This window comes from Acanthochromis polyacanthus, chromosome 20, assembly GCF_021347895.1.
Source record: "Acanthochromis polyacanthus isolate Apoly-LR-REF ecotype Palm Island chromosome 20, KAUST_Apoly_ChrSc, whole genome shotgun sequence".
In the NCBI taxonomy this organism is placed as follows: Eukaryota; Metazoa; Chordata; class Actinopteri; family Pomacentridae; genus Acanthochromis; species Acanthochromis polyacanthus.
In genome coordinates, this window is record NC_067132.1 from 14,623,939 (window position 1) to 14,646,550 (window position 22,612).

Consider the following 22,612-nt stretch of genomic DNA (forward strand, 5'->3'; position numbering starts at 1 on the left):
GATTTGAATATTGATAAGATCACATAGTGAAGTTTATGGTGATCCTAGCTGTGCAGTGGTCCTGCATCAGCATTATTGACTATTGTAAGGAGAATGATGCTCAGGTAACATTTTAAAGCGTGGTAGACATGATCAGTTTTCTTCATCAAAGAGACAGCTTACTTATCTTGTAATGCATAGCAACGAAAAACTGTAGCACTTGACGTTAAATTCACTGCATCATGTTGAAGATATTGTCCAAATACCAAGACCTTTTACAGTTTTGTGGCGCAGATATCTTTAAGACATGCCTTTTCTGCCTTCATGTGTTTTAATATTTCCTAAAAGTCAACCTCGCCTTCTCTTACAGTTCATCTATATGTGCCAAATTGAATTTCTTGCAGATGCTTCATTTTATTCTAGTTCCATTTACATTATGTGAGCATGACTTACGCTCTTGCAGAAAATGCCCAGTTTGCTTCGGCTATTGTTATTTTTTCATCATTAACTGGAATGTTACTTTCCTTCCATCTGTAGATTTTATGCTTATGTCAGGTTGAATTTACTGCACATCATGATTTTTGCATTTTTGGCTGATGAGCGAGAAAGCTTTTATTGAGTCAAATGTTATTGAGCTGGCAGATGTGCGCTGTGCTAAAAACATAATTCAACTAAATAAATTATTCTGAAAAACATTAGAGACTTTTTGATGTTAAGTTTCTGATCTTTTTTTAAGACTTCTTAAGTGTAGTAATTACGGCAGTCTCAGAATTTTTGTGTGTCTGACCGTACAATGTTTTGCAGCAGCTTGTTGGTATCTAAATTTAATCATGCTCACAACACAGTTGTGTATAATTTTATTTACGACAAACTACAAAAAAGCAAGGCGCAGGTCTCCAAATCACATAAATCAAAGGGTTTTTTTTGCATCTAGCAAAAATACCTCTAGAGGATCTTTTAGCATTAATAATTATACCTCAAACACTGAAAGTGCAGCTCAGAACCCCTGCTGTTTTTCTATTAATTATAATAGCTTCATGTGTGCCTTGTATTTTCAGCTAATCAGAACACACAGCGGCACATATTTGGACAAATCAGTTAAACTCACTCGTCAGGTAGAAATACTTACATGTCCTCTGGCAAAGACACAAATGTGAAAGTCTCTCTCAGCGGTATTTTATCCTTAAAAGCATCATTAGTCATGACATATCAATAACATGCCAGTTCCTGAGGAAACGGATCTGAATGAATAAAACCTGTTACAATGGGTTGTGCATAATTTGATATATTTCACTCTGATATTTTGCCCTTCCTGGTTTATCATCTGTTTTAGTATAGGTACCTTAGAAGGTATTTAAGATACTTTAGCATTGAGGCATTATATATCATCAATTAGCATAATGCCACTAAAGGTGCAGGGATTTGCATTTTTACACTTTGAGGATTTAAACCAGTTGCATCTGTGGCACGCAAGGTGACAAGGAAGGCTGCTGTGGGGAGCGGAGCAGAGCTTTGATGCGAAGCACCCTGCTGTAAAACAAAGCTGTAATTTAGAATTACGGGTCCAGAGGGTTTAATAGACCCTGCTCAAATTCCCAGCGTTACCTCGCTTTGCAAATCACAGGGATGGCTGAACCTGCTGCTTTGTTGTGCTGGATTTATATCGTTGCAGTTTGGAAAATCCAGAGAGGGGTTGCTGATAGGAAGTACGGAGATGGACAGAGAAAAGCCTGGAGAAGCTGAGTGAATGGAGAGAAAACAGAGAAAACTGTGAATGAGAAGGGGTCTCATGGCATAAGATATTCTTAATAACACTTTCAGTTATGAGGAGCGTACCAACGGGATTAATATTCCATTTAATAATAATTCTTCACAGATGACGGAAGTTCCTACTATGAGTGCAGTGAACTACTTCTACTGGTACTACATACAATGCATGTGTCTGGGGGTTGCTATTGGCACTTGGGTGAAACTGTGTGCATGTGTTGGAGTGGAAGAATCAGGAGCAAAAAGAGAAAAGAGGGAGAATGTCCCTATGTGTAGGAGAAGAAGACAGGGAAAGAGAGTGTATATTCATGTGTAAGCCTTTGCATGCATGAAAAACGGTTGAGGGAGAGAGAGGGAGATGAATTGCATTGTGCTCTGTAGTGTTGGGGAGGAGACAGGATTGAGGTTGGAGACTTGTGATAGCGGCTGGGGATCAACTTATTCAGAGCTTCAAATAGCTTGCAGAAAACCAGTCGAACCAGCATACGCTCTCTGTACGTCTCGCTCCCTAGCTCTTTTTCTTGATCTTGCACACATGCGCCCAGTCATCATACCAAATATCTTCAGTGGGGTGGTGTTCAGTGCACTATTGATCCACTTCCAGGTGGCTGTGATTAACTTGAATGCAAACAAACAAACACACACATGCATGCACATACTTGTACATTGTGGTTTCTGCTTTGAAATCTCATTTGTCTGAATCGCAGCCAGTAAGCAACTTAAATAGTTAATGCATCAGCACGCATGGATGCACAACCAGGTACATTCATGTGTTATCAGCCTTCCCCAGGTTCTACCAGCCCTAAAACAATGAGCTATATGTGTGTAACCTGACAGAAACATGCAACCTGCCAGGTTTCAGCCACACATACAGTAAAGTTTTGCAGTGCATATGAAAAAGTAATGTGTGCACAGTGTGTCTGCCCAGATGAAGTCCATTGTGAATAATATGCCTGTAAATTAACCACTCTAAAATTTTCACAGCAGTGGTTGTTGGATTGTGAGATAAACAGAGTTATACCATTTGCATCACAAGTAATGTGAGTAGTATAAAGACCTGAAATAGATTTCTCATGATACAACTACAGAATTAAAGAATTCAGCCAGTAAAGCATTAATATCTACCCAATGGAGGAAAAAAAAAGTGCTTTTGTTTTAATTTTTGTCTTTTTAAGATTGTACCGCTTTTCAAATGGGAACATTGTCGAACCAAACAGGAAAAGAACTCATCTGGGGATAGAGAACATGTTTCATGAAGGGATTCCACAAATATCTTCGTTAGACAGAATCATACTTTGTAACCCAGTTTCAGTACTCCTCTTCAACTTCTCCAGTGACAACCCTCAAGCACCACACAGTGGATTGGATTAAAGGGCTTTTAGGCTCACATATTTAGAACGCTTTCAACCAATCACCGCCTAACACCTTTTCTCACCTGTCAATCATATCTGTGTTAATGATGGCACTTCATTTTAACTGCTGCGCAGCTGTCTTCCAGCCCTAAGGTGTTTCCAGGACTTGAAACTGACAATGCCTCACTTTTCCTACGACAGTTTTATTATTCACACAGAAATACTGTCATGATTCTGCTAGCTGGCTCTCAGTTCTAAACTTTCATACCACTGAGGTTCTCAGCTGAACTGCAGTTTTCTCTCTGACCCTGTCTCTTTTCCTGTGTAACACACTGTGTTTTTCTCCGTCTCTTCAGGAGCTTCAGTTTGAACGTCTGACCAGAGAACTGGAGGCTGAACGTCAGATTGTTGCCACCCAGCTGGAGAGATGCAAGTTGGGATCAGAGGCAGGCAGCATGAGCAGCATCAGGTAACATTGAAGCCCTGTGTTTGTGTGTTGGCGTGAATGCGTGTAAGCAGGTTTTTTCTGTACTGTGGGACCTCAATATGCATTAACAAGTACATTTTGTGGGCTTGTCATTTTTATGGGGACAAAACAGAACAATTCCTAAATAATGCAAAAAAAAAAAAGTAATATTAAGGTGTTTTTTATTGTTAGGGTAAAGTTAGGTTTAGATAACGGTTGCGGTTAGGTAACCTGGCAATAGCCAGATTAATAATTGTGTAGTACTTGGTAGTACTCCACAATATCAATCTGGGACCGCTCCATGTAAATCTGTTCGGAGGAAAGAGGCACGGATTGGACAATGCAACAGTATGTCCCGCCTCTGACAGGTTTGTTTTTAGCCAATCGCGGCATCTTCACAACGAGTGGAGCCAATTGGTAGATTAAACTCTTACCAAAACCTGTTGGTAAAAAAGCACAAACATCTTTACCATCCAGAAATGCGCAAAGAGCCTCTCGTTGTTCTTCCTTCAAAGAAGCGATACGAGATTCGGCTAAAACTGACTTAATAGCAGCATCTATACGATCGTTGTCCTCCGTTGCCATGTTTGTTTTGATCTACTGGCGCTTGGTGTCGTCCAGAGTGCTGTCGTCTTCACACCCGGATATCCCGCCCCACACACGAATACAGCTGCGTGATTGGCCCATGCCAACTTGGCTCTGTACGAACAGTGAAAGCGGGAGCGGTACAAGATGCTTTCTTGAGAGATTTGTGAACTCACAAATATCGCGAGAAATCAACTTGCTGGCAAGGTTAGCGGTTAGGCAGCCAGTAGATAATGTTAGCCTAAGCATACTCTATGTAAGTCAATGTATTGTCTTCTAAAGTCATAGAAAAATTACTCTGTGTGTGTCCCCATAAATTGCATGTGTGTTTGTTGGAGTTTGGTGGTCTTTTTTTTCACTGATGTTTTCAAATATACAGACTTGTTGTGTGCACATAAGTATGCATCTTTAGGTCAGTATTCATGTGAGTGTGTTATAAGATAACATAAAACGTGTTAATCCATTTGAAAATTGTTGTAAAGCATTTGAAAGCAAAGGATAGTTTAGATGGTTCAACTTCCAGGATATGGACCCAGTGTATGTGTAGACCTCTATCATGAACACACTAACTTGCTGATATTGACTGCAACATTGTATAGCTTCACCTTGCGCATATACACATTAATACATATCAAGGCTCTTTTTTTCCCATCACTTTGTAATGTGATGCTACTGGAAAAGGTCAGTGGTGCTTCTGCTGTGTGGTGCTTTGACAAAACACTGATGTTGCCGCCAAAATGACACGCACAATGTCCTCACACAAATGTCAACACATTCATGAAGTTGCATGTGACAATTTATTTTGTATATACCCTATAGGTAGATGCATGATATGGTATAACAGTGTAACGGTATCAGAGACAACTGTGCACCTTGTCACATACTGCGCTCTCACAAACACACTTTGACAGTCCTGAAGGCTTGATAGCGCAAATACTTTGACACAACCCTTGGCAATGTTGCAAAAGGTGTGACAGTACACATCTTCTGCAGCACGCACATACGCACGGGCGCACACATGCACACGCACACATATAAACACATATAACTTCCTGGAACGTTTTTCACATATTATCAAGCGTTTGACGCACAACTACAAAACCCTTTAAAACACTACTTCAATTATACACCCCCTGTCAAAAGTTGGGACACTTTCTCATTCAAATAAATTAGAACTTGTCTCAAAGCTTTTGACAGAGGGTGTACGTCTGACCTTTGTGTATGAGGGGCCGTACAAGACTTAATTCATTCTCGTCCTCTCACACACATATATTTTCTCTCATACTCGCATACATTCTCCTGTCACACACATACATTCTTCTGTCACATACATATATTTTAATTTTCATGCACACACACATTCTACTTTCACATACATATATTGTCACACTTGCACGTACACACATTGTATATGTACAAAGAAAATATATGCATGTAAGAGGAGAATGTATGTATGTAAGAGGAGAAGGTATGTATGTAAGAGGAGAATGTATGTGTGTGAGAGGAGAATGTATGTGTGTGAGAGGAGAATGTATGTACGTGCGAGAGAGAATAGTGGAAAAGGAAGTAAGTATAGTGGAAAAGGAAGTCCATCGTTTTTTGCGCTGTGATTGGCTGAAAAGCTCAAGTGGGCGGTGATGTTCAGGTAACGGTTACCATGGCAGGTGGAGAGGAGTCCCGAGTGCTTCAGCAAGCCATTGGGGTTTTAAGAAACATTTTGTCATCCCCAGAAACGGTCACATATTATCGTCATTGCTTGAGCAGCAGGCGACAGGTTTATCTGCACCAAACTTTACTCACAGCACTGTGGAAAGTGAGATGAGACAACTTTTCAGACCTGCAAACTTCCAAGTCGCTGCAGCAGGACAAGCAGCTAACGCTAACGCTACACAAGGCCGAACTGGAGGATTACGTGTTGTAGAATTTTCACACTCCCCAGAAAAATATGACTCCCCCTTCGCGTGAACGCACGCGACTTACGTTTCACTCTGTGGCCACTTGACGGGTTTTCTGTTGTACGTTTACTGTTTATGCTGTTGTTTTCGGGTTAAATGTGATTAAGTACCGAACTTCAGACATGTTTTCCTGTTAAATATGATTAGGTGACATGTTTCTCCTCCTCTTCTCATCCGTATGTGCGCACCCTAAATGGCATCGGGGGAGATCCTACGCTACTCTCAGCTTCACTCCTATGAGGACATCAGGATAGGACAGGGTGTAATCGCCAAATATCGTTCATATTCCATCAGTGTTCTACACGTGTCAATAAAATAAATGTTCACCGAGAAAGCTTTATATCTCTATTTAAAATCAGACTCCCCTAAGAATGTAAGATTTGGCATCAAAATATGTCTGGTATTTATGTATAAAGTCTTTAATATAAGTATAGTTTTTAAGTATAAAGTCATTTGTTATTGTTGTTATTTTTATTGGGCCAGTGAACAATATAATAGAATTGAAATTCTTTATTTATCCCACACCTGGGAAATTATTTGCTACAACAGCTAAAACACCAAATCACAACATCCATCCATCCATCCTCTATACACCGCTTTATCCTCATTAGGGTCGCGGGGGACGCTGGAGCCTATCCCAGCTGACTCGGGCGAAGGCAGGGGACACCCTGGACAGGTCGCCAGTCTGTCGCAGGGCCACATATACAGACAAACAATCACACTCGCATTCACACCTACGGGCAATTTAGAGTAATCAATTTACCTCAGCATGTTTTTGGACTGTGGGAGGAAGCCCAAATCACAACAAGTTAAAAAAAACTAGTAAATTACAGTCTGTAAGAACAGAGTAATAAAATAGGGGGCTAAATGATCACAGTATGGCAGATTAAGAACAGAGAGACTATTTCAAAACTAGGACTTTAACAGAAATATGCAGGACAGGTTGAGTTAACTGTCCAGATTGTATGATATGAAATAAAATCTGGAGTCAGGTTTTGTTAAGTGATACAACAAAATCTGACTCCAGATTTTATTTCATATCATACAATCTGCACAGTTAACTCAACCTGCATATTTCTGTTAAAGTCCTAATGAGACTTTGATGAGTCCGGATGAGAAGAGGAGGAGAAACATGTCACCTAATCATATTTAACAGGAAAACATGTCTGAAGTTCGGAACTTAATCACATTTAACCCGAAAACAACAGCAAAAACAGTAAACGTACAACAGAAAACTCGTCAAGTGGCCACAGAGTGAAACGTAAGTCGCGTGCGTTCACGCGAAGGGGGAGTCATATTTTTCTGGGGAGTGTGAAAATTCTACAACACGTAATCCTCCAGTTCGGCCTTGTGTAGCGTTAGCGTTAGCTGCTTGTCCTGCTGCAGCGACTTGGAAGTTTGCAGGTCTGAAAAGTTGTCTCATCTCACTTTCCACAGTGCTGTGAGTAAAGTTTGGTGCAGATAAACCTGTAGCCTGCTGCTCAAGCAATGACGATAATATGTGACCGTTTCTGGGGATGACAAAATGTTTCTTAAAACCCCAATGGCTTGCTGAAGCACTCGGGACTCCTCTCCACCTGCCATGGTAACCGTTACCTGAACATCACCGCCCACTTGAGCTTTTCAGCCAATCACAGCGCAAAAAACGATGGACTTCCTTTTCCACTATACTTACTTCCTTTTCCACTATTCTCTCTCGCACGTACATACATTCTCCTCTCACACACCTACATTCTCCTCTTACATACATACATTCTTCTCTTTCATGCATATATTTTCTTTGTACATATACATATATGCCTATTTATTTAGGAGAATGTATGAATGTGAAAGGAGAATGTGTGTACATGCAAGTGTGACAACATATGCATGTGAGAGGAGAATGTATGTGTGTGCATGAGTGAAAATGTATGTATGTGAAAGTAGAATGTGTGTGTGCGTGAAAATTAAAATATATGTGTGTGAAAGAAGAATGCATGTGTGTGAAAGGAGAATGTATGTGTGTGAGAGGAGAATGTATGCATGTAAGAGAGTGAAAATATGTGTGTGAAAGGAGAATGTATGTGAGTATGAGAGAAAATATACGTGTGTGAGAGGACGAGAATGAATTAAGTCTTGTACGGCCCCTCATATTTGTGCTGCCAAAATCATCCATCCATCCATTCTCTATACACCACTTTATCCTCATTAGGTTCGCGGGGGGTGCTGGAGCCTATCCCAGCTGACTCGGGCGAAGGCAGGGGACACCCTGGACAGGTCGCCAGTCTGTCACAGGGCTACATATACAGACAAACAATCACACTCACATTCACACCTACGGGCAATTTAGAGTAACCAATTAACCTTAGCATATTTTTGGACTGTGGGAGGAAGCCGGAGTGCCTGGAGAAAACCCACACATGCACAGGGAGAACATGCAAACTCCATGCAGAAAGATCCCAGGCCCAGGCCGGGATTTGAACCGCGATCTTCTTGCTTCAAGGCGAAAGTGCTAACCGCTCCACCACTATGCAGCCCCTGCCAAAATCATTTTTAGTTAAATGAAAGCGAGTTCTTAAAAGAAAGAGGGGGTGGATATGAGGATGGAGGGTCAAATGGCAAAGAGAAGATGTACACTCTGTAACTTTCATGCAAATTTTTATTTTTATGCTCAGTATCTGTCCCTCTCTTTGAACTTAATGACTGCCCCTTCACATTCTCTTTCATTCAGGATGTGATTCCCTGTTAATAAAAATCCAGAATAACAGTAAAGTTTAATGCAAAGCTGTGATAAATTATTTACTCTTCCTGTGTTATGGGCGTGCCTGTTGTGTGTAGGTTTTTGTGTTTGCATGAACTTTGCTGTCAAGTCAAAGAGTCAGGTTCATATAAATTCAGAATCCCTCTGACTCCCCCAGGCAGCTTATTGCATAAGTACACAAACCTGAGGGGGGGAAAGGAAACAGTGTGTACCAGAAAAAGAAGACACTTTTGAACTTTCCGAAATTCATTCTGTTTGCTGCAGTTGAGACTCAGATGGGATTTTTGTTGAGGGAATGTAAAGGCTTCCTTTGTGGGTTTGTATTGAAGTTCCATTATTTGGTAGTATGCACTGACATTCATTTCAAAATATGTTAAGTGCCAGCATCAAAGAGTAAAATAGATTTGATTTTACTTTTTTTTTTTACCTTTACAGTACTTGGCTTAGTAAGATAACAAATACACCTACACCTATACTTGTTTACATTTGGGCTTACTGCTGCATCTTGGTGTTATTCTTAATCCTTACCCAAACTCCCACAATGGTCTGAAATTAGTATATCTACACATGTATTGGAATAACTAAAAATAGTATATATTTATGTTTTAGATATGTACTGTAAAAACTCTATTATATGAGACATGCGTTATTTAATATTTTAAAATTCACTAAAAAGTATGTTATTGTTTTGTTGTGATCTTGATGCGATGGTATTTTCTGTTTCAGATACACACAACATTTGCAAATTTCAGTGAAGCTCAAATGCCAATAATTTTTCATTATTCTAACTTAATTTGTTAGACTAGACTGTGATTGCAGTTCCTGGTGCAATCATTTCTCCTACGCATGAATCACATCTGTAAATGACTGCACTTGAGTAAATGTTACAGAGAGAATTAACATAATTTTAAATGTTTTTATTGTTAGAATAAATGGCAAAATGGGTCATTTATGTATTAGTTTTGGATTCTCAGCTGTAATGAAAATGAACTGTGATCCCAGAACCAAGGCATATTCCAAACTATACATTTTGTCTTTCTTATTGTAGATGCAAGTGTTATTAGTGAAACTAGGTGGCTTCTAAACAAACCAGAGAAAACTTAAAAGTCTAATGTTCAAGGCAGCATTGTCACTTATATTCCGCCTTCCATGTTTTGACAAATTTGCATTAATTTAAAGCTTCAATTCTTCTCTGATTTATTTGGGTACTAACTTGAAGGAAAAACAGCCCAATAATTTATCAATCACATGTATTATTCTTATGATTTTGGATGAGTCAGTCAATATGTTTGAATGATGCTGACAGGAAAGCAAAGAACCAAGCCTTGACAGAGTCTTGATATAGTCATATAGATGAGCTGTCTGGACCTGTCTGAATATTTTTCAGCAAGTTTTTACTTCTAGAAGGACTTAATCTCCCGCATAAGTCCAACACATGAATGTCTTTGTCTAAATTTTCTTTACTAGAGCCGCTCACAACATATGTTACAATTCTGCGAAAATGGTATTTTTTCCAACATTTACTATGGTTTTATTGTTTATGAATTTGTGCATCTGTCTGGGTACATTATGCTTGTGAGAATGTCTGCTTGTCAGTAGCAGACTGGCAACGAAAAGCAACCTGGGAATTTGCCCTCAAGCAGCCCCAATTTGACACACCAAATCTGAACTGACACGTTTGTCGATCAACAAATCCTTAATTTAATAATGAAATACACGCACGCACACACACACACACACACACACACATGCACGAATGCACACGCACACATAAAGACACACACATACAATCTGTTCATTTGTCTTGTTTGTGTAAGCAAAAATGTAAAATGCTTTTCTCCAGATATTTGCATGTACAGCAAGCAAAATTCCAACTTAAATTTAACTGATAATCACTTGACACATTTCATTATCACAATTATTTAAAACATTGCTACACACCTGCGATTCATTTTATAATTATTTGTTGTGATCAAATTTACTTTAGTTACACAATAACATTTTGCAGTGCTCCTTTATTTGGGAAGATGATTCCTGCTCCTCCTCCTCCTTTTTTCTGTCCTTTCTTGTTCAGAGCCATGTTCACTTGTTTGTTTAGAGTAAATAACAGATCATTGCATTTTTAGAAAATCTAATGTAAGCTAATCTAATCTTTCTCAATCTATCTGTCATTATTAATAAAGCCACAAAGAATTGATGTTTAGTCTAGAAAAAATGACTAAATTCAGATATTAATCGTCTATCTAATTATAGTTATAGTTGACAATGTTTTTAAAACACTGAAGAAATTGAAATGTTTGAGCTGTGAGTCTTACGGTTAAACCTTGGCAATGGCCAAAGCTGCAGCAGGGCTGTTGTGTTGAGCGCCAAAGTTAACAAAAACATTTAGTTAGTTTGTTTAGCTAGTTCGCAGCACAGAGCATGTAAGCCTGATAAAGTACCTGCCCTCTACTCACTTCTGTCTGAACCAGTTCTGCCAGAGGTTTCTTCTTATTACAGGGGAGTTTTTCCTTCCTGCTGTTGCCAAGTGCTGTTACAAAGGAAGCCTTTGGATTTGTCGAGTTTCTCTATAATTTTGTGAATTCCCCACCTTACTATGCAGCATGCCTTGAGATGTCATTAATTAGTGCAGTATAAGTAAATTAAATTAATTTTGGAATTTAATTAAATAGAATTGAATCGAACTGATTCTTCTGCCTCCTCATAACTGCCTGAGTGATAGACGCCTCGGCTAGGATGGCAGCTGCTACCTGGGATTACTGATTTTGCTAGCCATGTTGCTGCAGCTGGGATCAGTTATTGAATATCTGTATATAAGCAAATAGGCTATGAATGCCAAGGTAAGAAAAAAACCCAAAGCAAATAAAGACCTTAATAAGACCAACCTATGAGGAAAATTCCCCAAATTTCTAATGACCAGTTTGCTGCTTGTGGATTCGTCTGCACCTGTCAGCTGTATAAAAGTTGCATTGTAAACACATCAAATATAGGTGAGTGGCTTAGCTTCCATCCCTGCATCTCCTCAAATTTGTCAATTCATGTCAAATCATACTTGTGATGTGCATTTGCCTTCTTTTTTGTACACATGTACACATGACAGCCGAGTTCTGAATTTGATCGTTTTTATCCTTTTTTCTTCCAATTTGATTGGCATCATCTTTTATACCGATTCCAACAGGATTTGAGGAGGGGGCAAGCCTAAGTATAGATATTAGTGTCTCTGATATAACTGTGAATGATCAGAGGGAGCCTGATGCTATTCAAAGAGACAGCACTAACCTTTCCCATGGTCTCCAACATCAGCACTCATTTTCCTCTCCTTCATCAGGGTCTCAGTGACAGGCAGCAACTAAATATAGAGTGTGGTTTCAGGCTTTGAACAAATAACAGGTATAATAAAGCACAGTGTTAAAATGAAAAAAACAAAACAGATGAAATAGTTGGATTGGGAGAAAGGAAGGAAGATTGTTACACAGACAAACAATAGCCCTGTTATTATATATAGCATTTTTTTGATATTTTATGAAAAGCTTCCTGTCATTCTTCTCGTTATAGTTCTCCTTCCATGACAGTCTATATTCTTTCAGCGAAGGTTTCCTGTGGGCTTAAAGCTGCCGCCACCACATTCACACAGCAGTTGGTCCATTACTTTGTTAGAAGCCTGTCAGGGTGAAAGTGAACTCAAGAGCACTTGCTACCGTGTAGATTTGTGTGTGTCTGTATTATTATTTCAAATTCGAGAGTATTTGTATCCCCTCTGTTTGTGGGTTTGTATTGCACATGCTTGGAGCAAGTGCTGTGTTTATGTTTGCGTGTCTGTGTGTATTTTTGGCAGCTGCTGCGAGCCTGCATGTCCTTAGTTGTGTTCCGCTCGATAAAGCAATTCAGGCATCTCCATGGACTCCTCCTCAGAGCTGAGGACCCTAAAAATGCCTGACTGTGGTGCAGAAACCCAGGGCATTACTGACTTAACATCTGTTCACACTGTGAACTGTTGGCATGCAACACAACACTTTACAGGAAGGAAGCACACCCTGGCACACATACACACCCACATGCAAACCCATAGACTCCGAACAGCATGCCGGGACTAATTTATCATTTTTCTAACATTAGTGGTAAGTGGCAGCCAGTGGGAAGCATTTGCTCCTGCTGTCTTTTCTGCCTGACTGGCTGTGCAGCTCAAGCCTCCAGTGCCCCTTTAAATCATACAACTGAATTTCTGGTTTAAATATTTCAATTAGCGTCCTTCCATTTTTCACCATTATGGAGTTGTCAAGATAAACAGTGATGCAGCATCAAATGATGTAATGTTACGGATGTGAAATATCATTTTGTATGTAATCTAGCGGCATATGGCTTCCCTCCAATGAAGATAATTTCATCACCTGGCTGCATATGTAGAGGGAGATGATTTCAGTCAATGCATAGATTATCACAGGATTTTTAGTTGTCCCCCGCCGCGCGAATGCGCGAAGAGGGGGACATAGCATTCGCCTCCGTCCGTCCGTCCATCCGTCCGTCCGTCCGTCCGTCCGTATGTCCCGCATCCTTGTCTGCACGATATCTCATGAAGGAATTGTCGGATCTTCGTCAAACTTGATGTCAACATGTATTAGGATGATCCCCCGACACACGTCAATTTGGGTGACCTTCGCATAATATTCAAGGTCACACCGAGCGTTTGTTGACTGTGACGTTCAAATCCATGTGTTCGGCGGGGGACGTAGACACGTTAGTGTCAAACACTTGTTTTTGATTGCATCTGTTGCAAACTTACATTCACAATGACAATACATTGCTATCCCAAAAAATTCCAGGATGTTTGTAAAACTTGTAGTCATATTATCCAAATTAAGCTGAACTCAACTGGACAAGGCCAAAGAAACTTAATCGCCTTTTTAACTGATTGGCATTGCTGTGGATTTCTTTTGGTCTTCATGTAAGAAACAAAAGTTTTTAGTGCACACAGTGCTGCAAGGACCAGGACACTCCCCTACTTGGTTGTCATTCGCTTCACCAGTATTTTTAGAATTCACTTAGCTATAAGGCAAATAAACGTACAAATTCCTTGACATATTCAGATCATTGAAGGTCCCGCAGCCTTTGTCTGCCTCGCAGTGACCTTGCTAGGCATTCTGGGAGACATTATTGGTTCATTAAAGCACTGCCCACGAACTGTTGAGGAAATGATGTGAAGCCGGCCACTAAGCTAATCATGACTTGGGGCAGTAGATTATCAAGGCCATATATGAGATGTCACATAAGTTTATGGATTCACTGGCTAAATTAAATTATTCTACTGTCTTATTCCACTGGCTAAAAGCAAAAATAGTACCAGTTTGATGCTTGTGGATATTATGTAATATTTATGTATGATATGATAGATGATGGGCTTTGGATGTTGCAGCTACAAGTTATGCTCAAGAACAAATACTGCACAGTACGGAAGAGACGGAGTGCAGTTCTTGCCGCCACGGTGTCACTGAAGAAAAAGGGAGTAGCATGCAAAAGTCCATTATATTTCACAAATTATTTTAAAGCAGAAAGGTCATGTCAGATAACAGGAATCAAAGCTGAGGTAGTCAGTCCTTCAGTTTGGTATGCAGATGACAAGAGAAGTTGAGCGAAACAAATGTGACCTCTAAATGAGTATTTTGTTGTGCTTAATGGAATTGTTAGCGTTTAGCGAAGAGGGATGGGGGTATCACTGCTGGGGCGGGAGAAAGCAATCCAGAAAGAATGAGGGGGAGAGAGAGGAAGAAAAAGGAAGGACAGAGGGAGAAGAGACAGACAGAGAGAGAGAGAGGTGGCTAATAAATAGCTTTCATTACTCTGTGGCAGCCATAGAATAGGTTCATTGATTTATTATTTTTCATTTTTTCCTGTTCTCTCATTGTGTGTCTGTTGCTTGTCCTCATTGTCTCACTTTCTCTCATGATTGTCTTTCTTTTAGTTCACACATCTGTTTCCCTGTCTTCTAGTTTGTATCCTTCACTGTATTATCAATTAACTGAACTCTGTCTGTGCATTCAGTTACCTAAGGTGCATTATTTCTACTACTGGATATCAGGTCTTGATAGTACATACGTGGCTGCGTGTGGGATGATTCCGTGCTAGTTTTGATAAGCTCTGTTGACAAGACATTCCCTTTGGCCATATCATTTATGTATCCTGCAGTCATGTATTTAAGATACTCGTGGGCTGGAGCAGGTGGATTATGTCCATTTTGTAACAGACAGATCCTTGCTTCAGGCGGACACTGAATTTTCTACTACTGTTGATGGCTTATGTATGTATCTTGGAATCACGAGGCAGAGAAAAAGACATAGAACAAAACTGCCCATATATCTGCACACACACAGAATGAAATATATGCAGACATTAAAAGAAGATTTGTGGTAATATGTAGATTAGATTCTGGCAGAATGACATTGGTGGTGATGTGTGAGACAAAGGCCAAATTCTTAAATAATACTAGGCAAATGATAATTGAAGCACGAAGATTAGGGTTAGCGAAGGATGTCGAGCTTAAAGTCAGAATTTTTAATGTCACGAAGGTGGGTCTCTTTTTACTTGGATGGATCACCATAGTAACTGATGCACAGCTATGGAGGTCATTTTAAGAGTTTCAGATTTAAATTGGCTGTAAGAAGTGCCGTTATTTCACCAATTCTTTTTCCTGATGATTCTCTATGAGCAATACAGATTCTCAGCAGAGGGAATATGTGATAGCTGCAAACCTGTTGAGCCGTGCATTAGCAACGCCACTGAATGAAGCTGCACATGTACAGTAAAGTCAATTTTACACTCCTTGTGTTGCAGATAATAGAACACAGATTAGAATATTGGTTAGTCTGTTGGTGTATATCACAGAAAAGGGTCAATCAATAACATTCTTTTTACTCTGATTTGTCCTCATTTTCATTATGGAACAATATCAGACATAAATGCTGTTCCAAGTTTCATGTTTAAGTGTGTCACATTTAAAGTGCAAGATCTCTAATGTGTAGCTGTCATTTTAGAAAAAGCAGTGGGAAAATAAATATGTTAACTTATATGACTAACAATTTTCTACAAGGATTCCCTTCATGCATAATTTACAGTAACAGCATTGCATTTTATTGAAATAAATCCTTTTTTTATGTGGACACTCTCCATTATAACAAGCAGTTCCTCTTGAATAAAGTAGGCAGCACGCAATTGCTCCATTTTGTACAGGAAGGCAGCCACATGAACCGTCAAATGCCAGCTTTTTATAGTGTTTACAGAAAGTCTTGAAAAAAGCCTCGGTAACAAATAGATGTTTTGTATTCAGCTGTTTACACATTTAAAGTATCGTTACGGAACTAGTATATCAAACATTAATGTCAAATCATGTTGAACTAATACACAGAGATATAGATAAAAGACAAAAAAATGTGTGTGTGAATGTGAGTGAGAGTACAAGAGGGAGGGAGTGTGGGGGGTGTAAAGTTCATGTCCTGAGGCAATAACAGCTTTCTGATTGTGTTGTTCAGACTTACGCATCTGCCCAAAGACCCATTGGGTAGGTCAAAGAAAGGTAAAGCCAGCATCCAAGAGAGAGAGAGAGAGAGAGTGTGTGTGTGTGTGTGTGTGTAAAATTGAGTGAGAGAGAGAGTGAGGCAGAACAAGAGAGAGAGAGAGAAATATGGAACAATAGCAGTGAGTCACCACACACACATGCTTGTCCTGCTGTGCATTGGTGCCCAGTCCCAAAGCCCGTATAGGACTATTTATTCTGACCAAGCTGTGACATTTAGTTCCACACCAGCAGGGACTTGCTCCAATCTTTGTGCCACACGTACGAGCACACCCACACATACGCACACATTTCCTCACCCTGTTCCCAAGACTTTTCTCAGGGGCAAACACACTTACTAGACTATAAAGTTGTCCTGCCCTGAGGATCAGACATTCACACAGTATAGGCTTGGTCTTCACACACTTTAGAGTTGATCATGGCAACTAATAGACCTCAGACACATGGGGAATGGCAGAAACATTTTTGAAAAAATGTCTGCTTTTTTGTTATTGAATTAGTTTTTGTCTAATGTGCTTTGACTCTTCTCTTCTTTTCTCTTCTCTAAACCATATGATGATGTATATACCAAGTGTAGATACCAACACTATTCCACATCCATGGCCTCTGGCATAGAATATGTTAAAACAAAGAAAAACAAGGTAAGATTAAACAAAGCAGAAGCCACAGGTCAACGCATAGAACAGCATTTAGAAAGACACTGTTTAGCTTAGTACCAATGACTAAGACCGCTGCCAATATAGAACGGGCATGAAATAATATAGTTATTTTTCCTGTAGCCATGTGGATGTAGAAAGAAACTCCATTTGGAACCCCGGAATGTGTTTCAAATTTTATTCAGGTTTCAGATTCAAGACTTTGTCAGTTATATGCTGAGAAACAGTGGGTGGTTTCCATCACAAAAGGATCAGGTGGCATGCCAAAAGAGGAGTGAAAGCGATGAGCTTATGAGCCCCTGCAGATACTTGTGTCCATTCTGGAACATTTCCAAAAATGGATACAGGAGAGTTTGGACAGATTTTAACTAGTACTGTGGAAAAGGCATTAAAAAGGCCCGTCCAGAGCTCTACAATGCTGAAGCAGAAACAGAAAATTCAGATCAGTGATATCTCTATAATCTTAACAGAGTTAACCTGTGACTAAAATCTGGCCAGTTTTCATTCAGAGAGATGTGTACGATATACATTTTTAAATTGGATAAGCGAGTGTCAGGCACACAAGGAAAAAAAATGGACTCAACTCAGCGTTGCATCCCAAATATCTTAATCGGTTGTCATATTGAGGTCCTGTTCCCATGAGGGTTTAATAACAAATAGTGAAGGGCAATTTAATTCTGAGATCAGCATGAATATATTTGAGACTGCTCCTGCACTGTTCAGCTTGAAGGACATTATAGCATATATTGCACTATTTGGGAATTTTATGTGGGATTACATCAGTGTTTTCATAGCTTGCCTGCAAATATCTGAAAAACAGAAAAAAAAAGGCAAGTTACATTGCTTTGATATACAGGGCTTACCAAATATTGTTCACACCGAATTAAAGATAAAAATAATTTAAAAAATCATGCAACTAGGCTTGAAAAGATTATACATGTTCATACTGAAACCTCTCATTTGTTCAATGCTTTAAAAAAAACAAAGCACAGCTACTAATCATGAAAAAGTCATTGTAAATTTTGTGTTTTTTGGTTTCATTCAAAGTTAGATAAAAGAAGCTGATGATGGCACTTGATAAAAGTCAGAGTAACACCAACGTTACAATGTGAACATTAAATCTACACTAGGTTTTATAGTAGTGGTTGTGGTGATGAAAAATCTAAAATATCAACCTCATGAATGTGTGCACAAAATGTCATGGAAATTCAGTAGTGGTTGAGATATTTCTGTACCAATGTCGTGGACAGAGCGGCCGATTGATGTCGCCTTTGTCACTGGTAGTGTGATTATTATCCCATAACAAGATTAACATATATAGTTTCCTCACTTTTTCTGTCAAGTTTGTTTTGTGCTTAACATTGGCCCCTGTGTCTTTTTAATGACTCTGTCAGTGCATGATTTGATTAAAGTGTCCAAATATTTTATGAAGTCACACAGCATGACCTCAGTGTATTCCAATCATTTTTACACTCCATCACTGCATTGCATTAATGTGAAGTAAGTTTACAGACAGTGCAGTAGGTCCACACAGATTTCTGTTTTATGTTGGGTTTAATTTATTGGACAGGCCCATCACATTCAGACAGACTTCATCATGGGGTTATCATTTTACAGCTTTTTATCATTCTCTCTCTCTGTCCCTGACCACCCTCCTGTTTTTGCCATGGCTAAAATACTATCCAATTACATTCCTTTATCTCACCATGCCCCACTCTCTTCTCCTGCGTTGGGTGATAATAGAGGGATCCATCACACCATTAGCTGCAGGCGGTTTTATAAGCTCAGCAAAATGCTGCATAGAGGGAACTCAAATTATAGGGTGCTGCATTATACCTTAAAATACGCCTTGTGTTTGGGCTTGTGTGTGTACGTGTGTGTCTGCGTGAGTGATGATGATACTGCAAGTCATGCTCCCCCCTAATGACTGATGATGCATTTCCAAGAGGAGAGGAGAAAAATGGTGGCAGGTGGCGACATCTCTCACAGCGCTGTCGCCCCCACTGTCTATCTTTCTGTCTGCCTCTCTGTGTGTTGTTTCAACTCTCCCCCCATCTATCTGTCTTTGCTCTTAAATTATGTCTCGGCTTTTTTGCATTTTTTTCCCTTCATGGCATATTTTACTGCACACGGAGAAACCCTGCCTTTTGTGTTTCCCTAAAATGACTTGAATTGCATAGCAGCCAGGTGTTTAAATGCGAACAGTTCAGCTGAAGGCACTAAAACTTAATAAAATTAGAGAACTGATGTTTTATGGATGCGGCTGATTGAAAAACGCACTTTTATCTCAGCGAACTCAACAAGAGAGTCAGAGGTTACAGTCAGCTGAAGAACCACTGTCCGGGATTTAGGATTAGGAATTGATTGTTGCTCTTGGACACTTAAGTACAGCCAATGTATACAAAGTATACTAGGAGCTTAAATTATGCTTGTCCAGTCAATGGCCGATCTCTTGAACGGTGGCCAGAACTCTGCCACTCCTAATCCTCTTGCTTTAGGAAACAAACAGCTAAAGCACAAAATGACTTGTTTTTGCCCATCTCAGTCTTTCTGTCATGTAAGTATATGTTATCAATTTTTCTGGTTCTTCTTTCTTGTTGTTCATTTGACCAAGCCCATCCTTAACCTCAATTCACTATGGTGAGTGATTGAAAAGGTCACTATTCTCTGTTATTCCAATAGAACTTTTTGTTTTGTAAAGGACTGCTTTCTTGTATTGGACAAATCATATCTTGCCAAACAGCTGTCAGATTTATCCTTTTTTTTGGGCCACAATGTGTGTAACAGAACTACACAGATTGAGTGTGACAAAAATGTCTCGGGTAACTGAATAAATGTGGCCCTCAATGGTTTTCAATACACAACTCAGAGGAAATTGAATCTGACTTGCTCTGGTGCATCTTTCTAATCGTCTTAGCTTTCAGTTGCATCTAGCTCTCTCTGCATGTAGCACTAACAATACTTAACATTGTACTGCCAAAACTTCAAACTCTACAATCGATGCACCATATATTTGCAGAAAATACATGATTCATGTCATTGTGAAAGCTCAAAAGATCTCCCCACTTTATACCTGTAAAATACTCAGACTTTAATTAACTCATTAAGCTTTAACTGACTTGTTAGGATTTGTAAGGCACGTCAAGAACTATTAGGAATACTCAGATAATAATAATAATAATTTCAGAGCTTGATGAAAACTCTTACTCTTGATACCTAATGGTCACATTCAATAATCGCAGGCTCTTCAAGACAACCGACTGGGGATTTGAAAATGAAGCTAATTGATGCTTACAAAGCAGGGAAGGCTATAAAACTATATCAAAGCACATCAAGATTGCAATTTCATTCTATGAAATGTCATTAAGAAATGACAATTAAAGCGAACAGTGGAAGGCATGACAAGATCTGGAGGACCAAGAAAACTTTCGGATAAAACTGTCTGCTAGACAGAATGGGAATGCAAAACGGCCAGATGACTGCAAAACAGGTGCAGGAAGATGGACTTCCACTACACAGCATGTGTTTTTACACCAAGATTAACACTTTTCATTTATTCAAATTCACGTTTAAAACTTTTAAATCGTAAAAGTCGAAACCAAAAGCAGAACTATAAGCAAAATATGTAACAAGATAGATGACATTCAGCAGACATGTTAGGCTTAACTCAGTCTTTCTACTGCAATAATTGTACATAAATATATGCATGATAAAATGAAAGCAATACATACATATGATGTTCCAGGAAGTAGGATGAGAGCAGGATTGTAATTGAACATCTGCATGTGGTTTAACCACAATTTATGCTTCTGTATATCACATTACAGAGGCACAAATGAGTGAGAGGAGAAAAACTTGTTAGCCCCTTTAGGTGCTGAACTTCATGACCTGCAACAGCTGGAATGGGACTGAAAGTTTAGCTGAATGTTGTCTTACAGTCTGCAGCATTGGTGCACAATGATAGAAGTTGCATCAGAAGGAAGCCTTACCTGCAATCTAAGCCCAGTAGTCAGTGGCTGAGGTAGGGCTGGACGATATGACCAAAATTTTATATCCCGATATAGCTTATTTTATATCCCAATACGATATGCATCATGATATAGCATGTTTTTGTTAAATTCAATGAATGAATGGGACCGGGCAGCGGCATACCTTACAAAGTACGGTAGTCTGATCCTTGTCGGTCTTTTTAAATCCAAACCACCGCCATATGACAGAAGTTCCAACAATTTTAGGTACAAGCTCGTCGGTTTGAGCTGGTTATTCGTCATCTTGTTGTTTAGATTGTTCTTCTGAGTCGAGTCCGCCGTCTTCCTCCATAGCTGTTTATGTTTTAGCCACGTGGCCGCGTGCCTGGGCTTGCCGTAAGGCACTTCGGTGACTTAAAATACTGCCGTAAAGCGTGTTTTGCGACACTGCAATATAAACGATAGGATCTTCACATAAAACGATAGACATTTTCTATCGTCCAGACGATATCTATCGTCATATCACCCAGCCCTAGGCTGAGGTATGCAAAGCAACCGGATGAGCCAGAGTCGTTTTGGAAACAAGAGCTCAGTCAAGTGAATGTGAAGTTTCACTTGACTGAGCTCTTGTTTCCAAGTATGCCTCAAAATCCACCACTTCAAGAAACTAGAAGCAGGCTAAAGCTTTTGAAATGTCCTCACACTGCCCAGACTTGAAATTCATTGAAAAGCTGTGGGTAGATCCTAAACACGTACAAGACAGACTAAAAATGGCTCTGCAAAGTGAAGAGTGGGTGAAAATTCTCAAGTCAGGAACAAGTAGACTCTTGGCTGGAAACTAAAAGCAGACTGACCCAGACTGTGAGTGAATCGTGGCTTAGTCTGAACTTTTGCACATGGCACAGTTACATTTTTTTAAACTTTGCTTTTATGTTTTTGTAGGTTCACGAAATAAAAGGATTACATTGCATTTACAGTTGAGGGTTCAGGACAGGTATAGGATTGTGTTTTAGTCTGTGAGATTTTCTGTCTTCAGTATTTTGCTTTGAGATTGTCTATAATTCTAAGGAGAGAGTGGCTTCAGTGCCAAGTCCTTCCATGTTTACCTGTGACATCCTGTTAGTTGTATACCCAGACAAAGATTTAGCTTTTATTTGTATTTCTCTTACTGATTGTCATCATGTATTCAGCTATTATGTAGAGTGTAAGGATCGTATGAAATTCCAACTTCAAGGAGATTTAGTTGTTTCTTGCCAGTGTCTGCTATATCATTTCCTTTTAGTTTATAAATGATGTGACCAAATAATAGACCAAGTAATGTCTCCCTTCTGTTTGCTGTTCTCTATATTATGTGTGTTTATTCCTGAAGGAGTCGGCAGCTGGTGACTCCATGTCAACAGCAAGGAGACTGAGGCCTGCAGGGCCAGCAGCAGCAGTGTTTGTGGGTGTGTGTGCACGTGTATGTGTGTCCTAGTGCTGAGGGGAATCGGGGGTGTTTGGTTCATTAAACATGCAAATGAATGCTTATCTTCTCCCCACACCAGATAGTGGTGAGAATAGATAAGAACCAACCAAACCAT

At 39.5% G+C, this 22,612-nt stretch overlaps 1 protein-coding gene across 3 annotated transcripts in view; it reads left to right on the top strand.

Moving 5' to 3' along the window:
* Nucleotides 1-22,612, top strand: part of ctnnd2a (catenin (cadherin-associated protein), delta 2a) — a 267,403-nt gene that overhangs the window by 80,380 nt on the left and 164,411 nt on the right. For all 3 annotated transcript variants that reach the window (XM_051940357.1, XM_051940356.1, XM_022201208.2), the window contains one exon: nt 3,455-3,567. In XM_051940357.1, the coding sequence (XP_051796317.1) occupies nt 3,455-3,567 (113 nt within the window). The remainder of the gene's footprint in view (nt 1-3,454; nt 3,568-22,612) is intronic.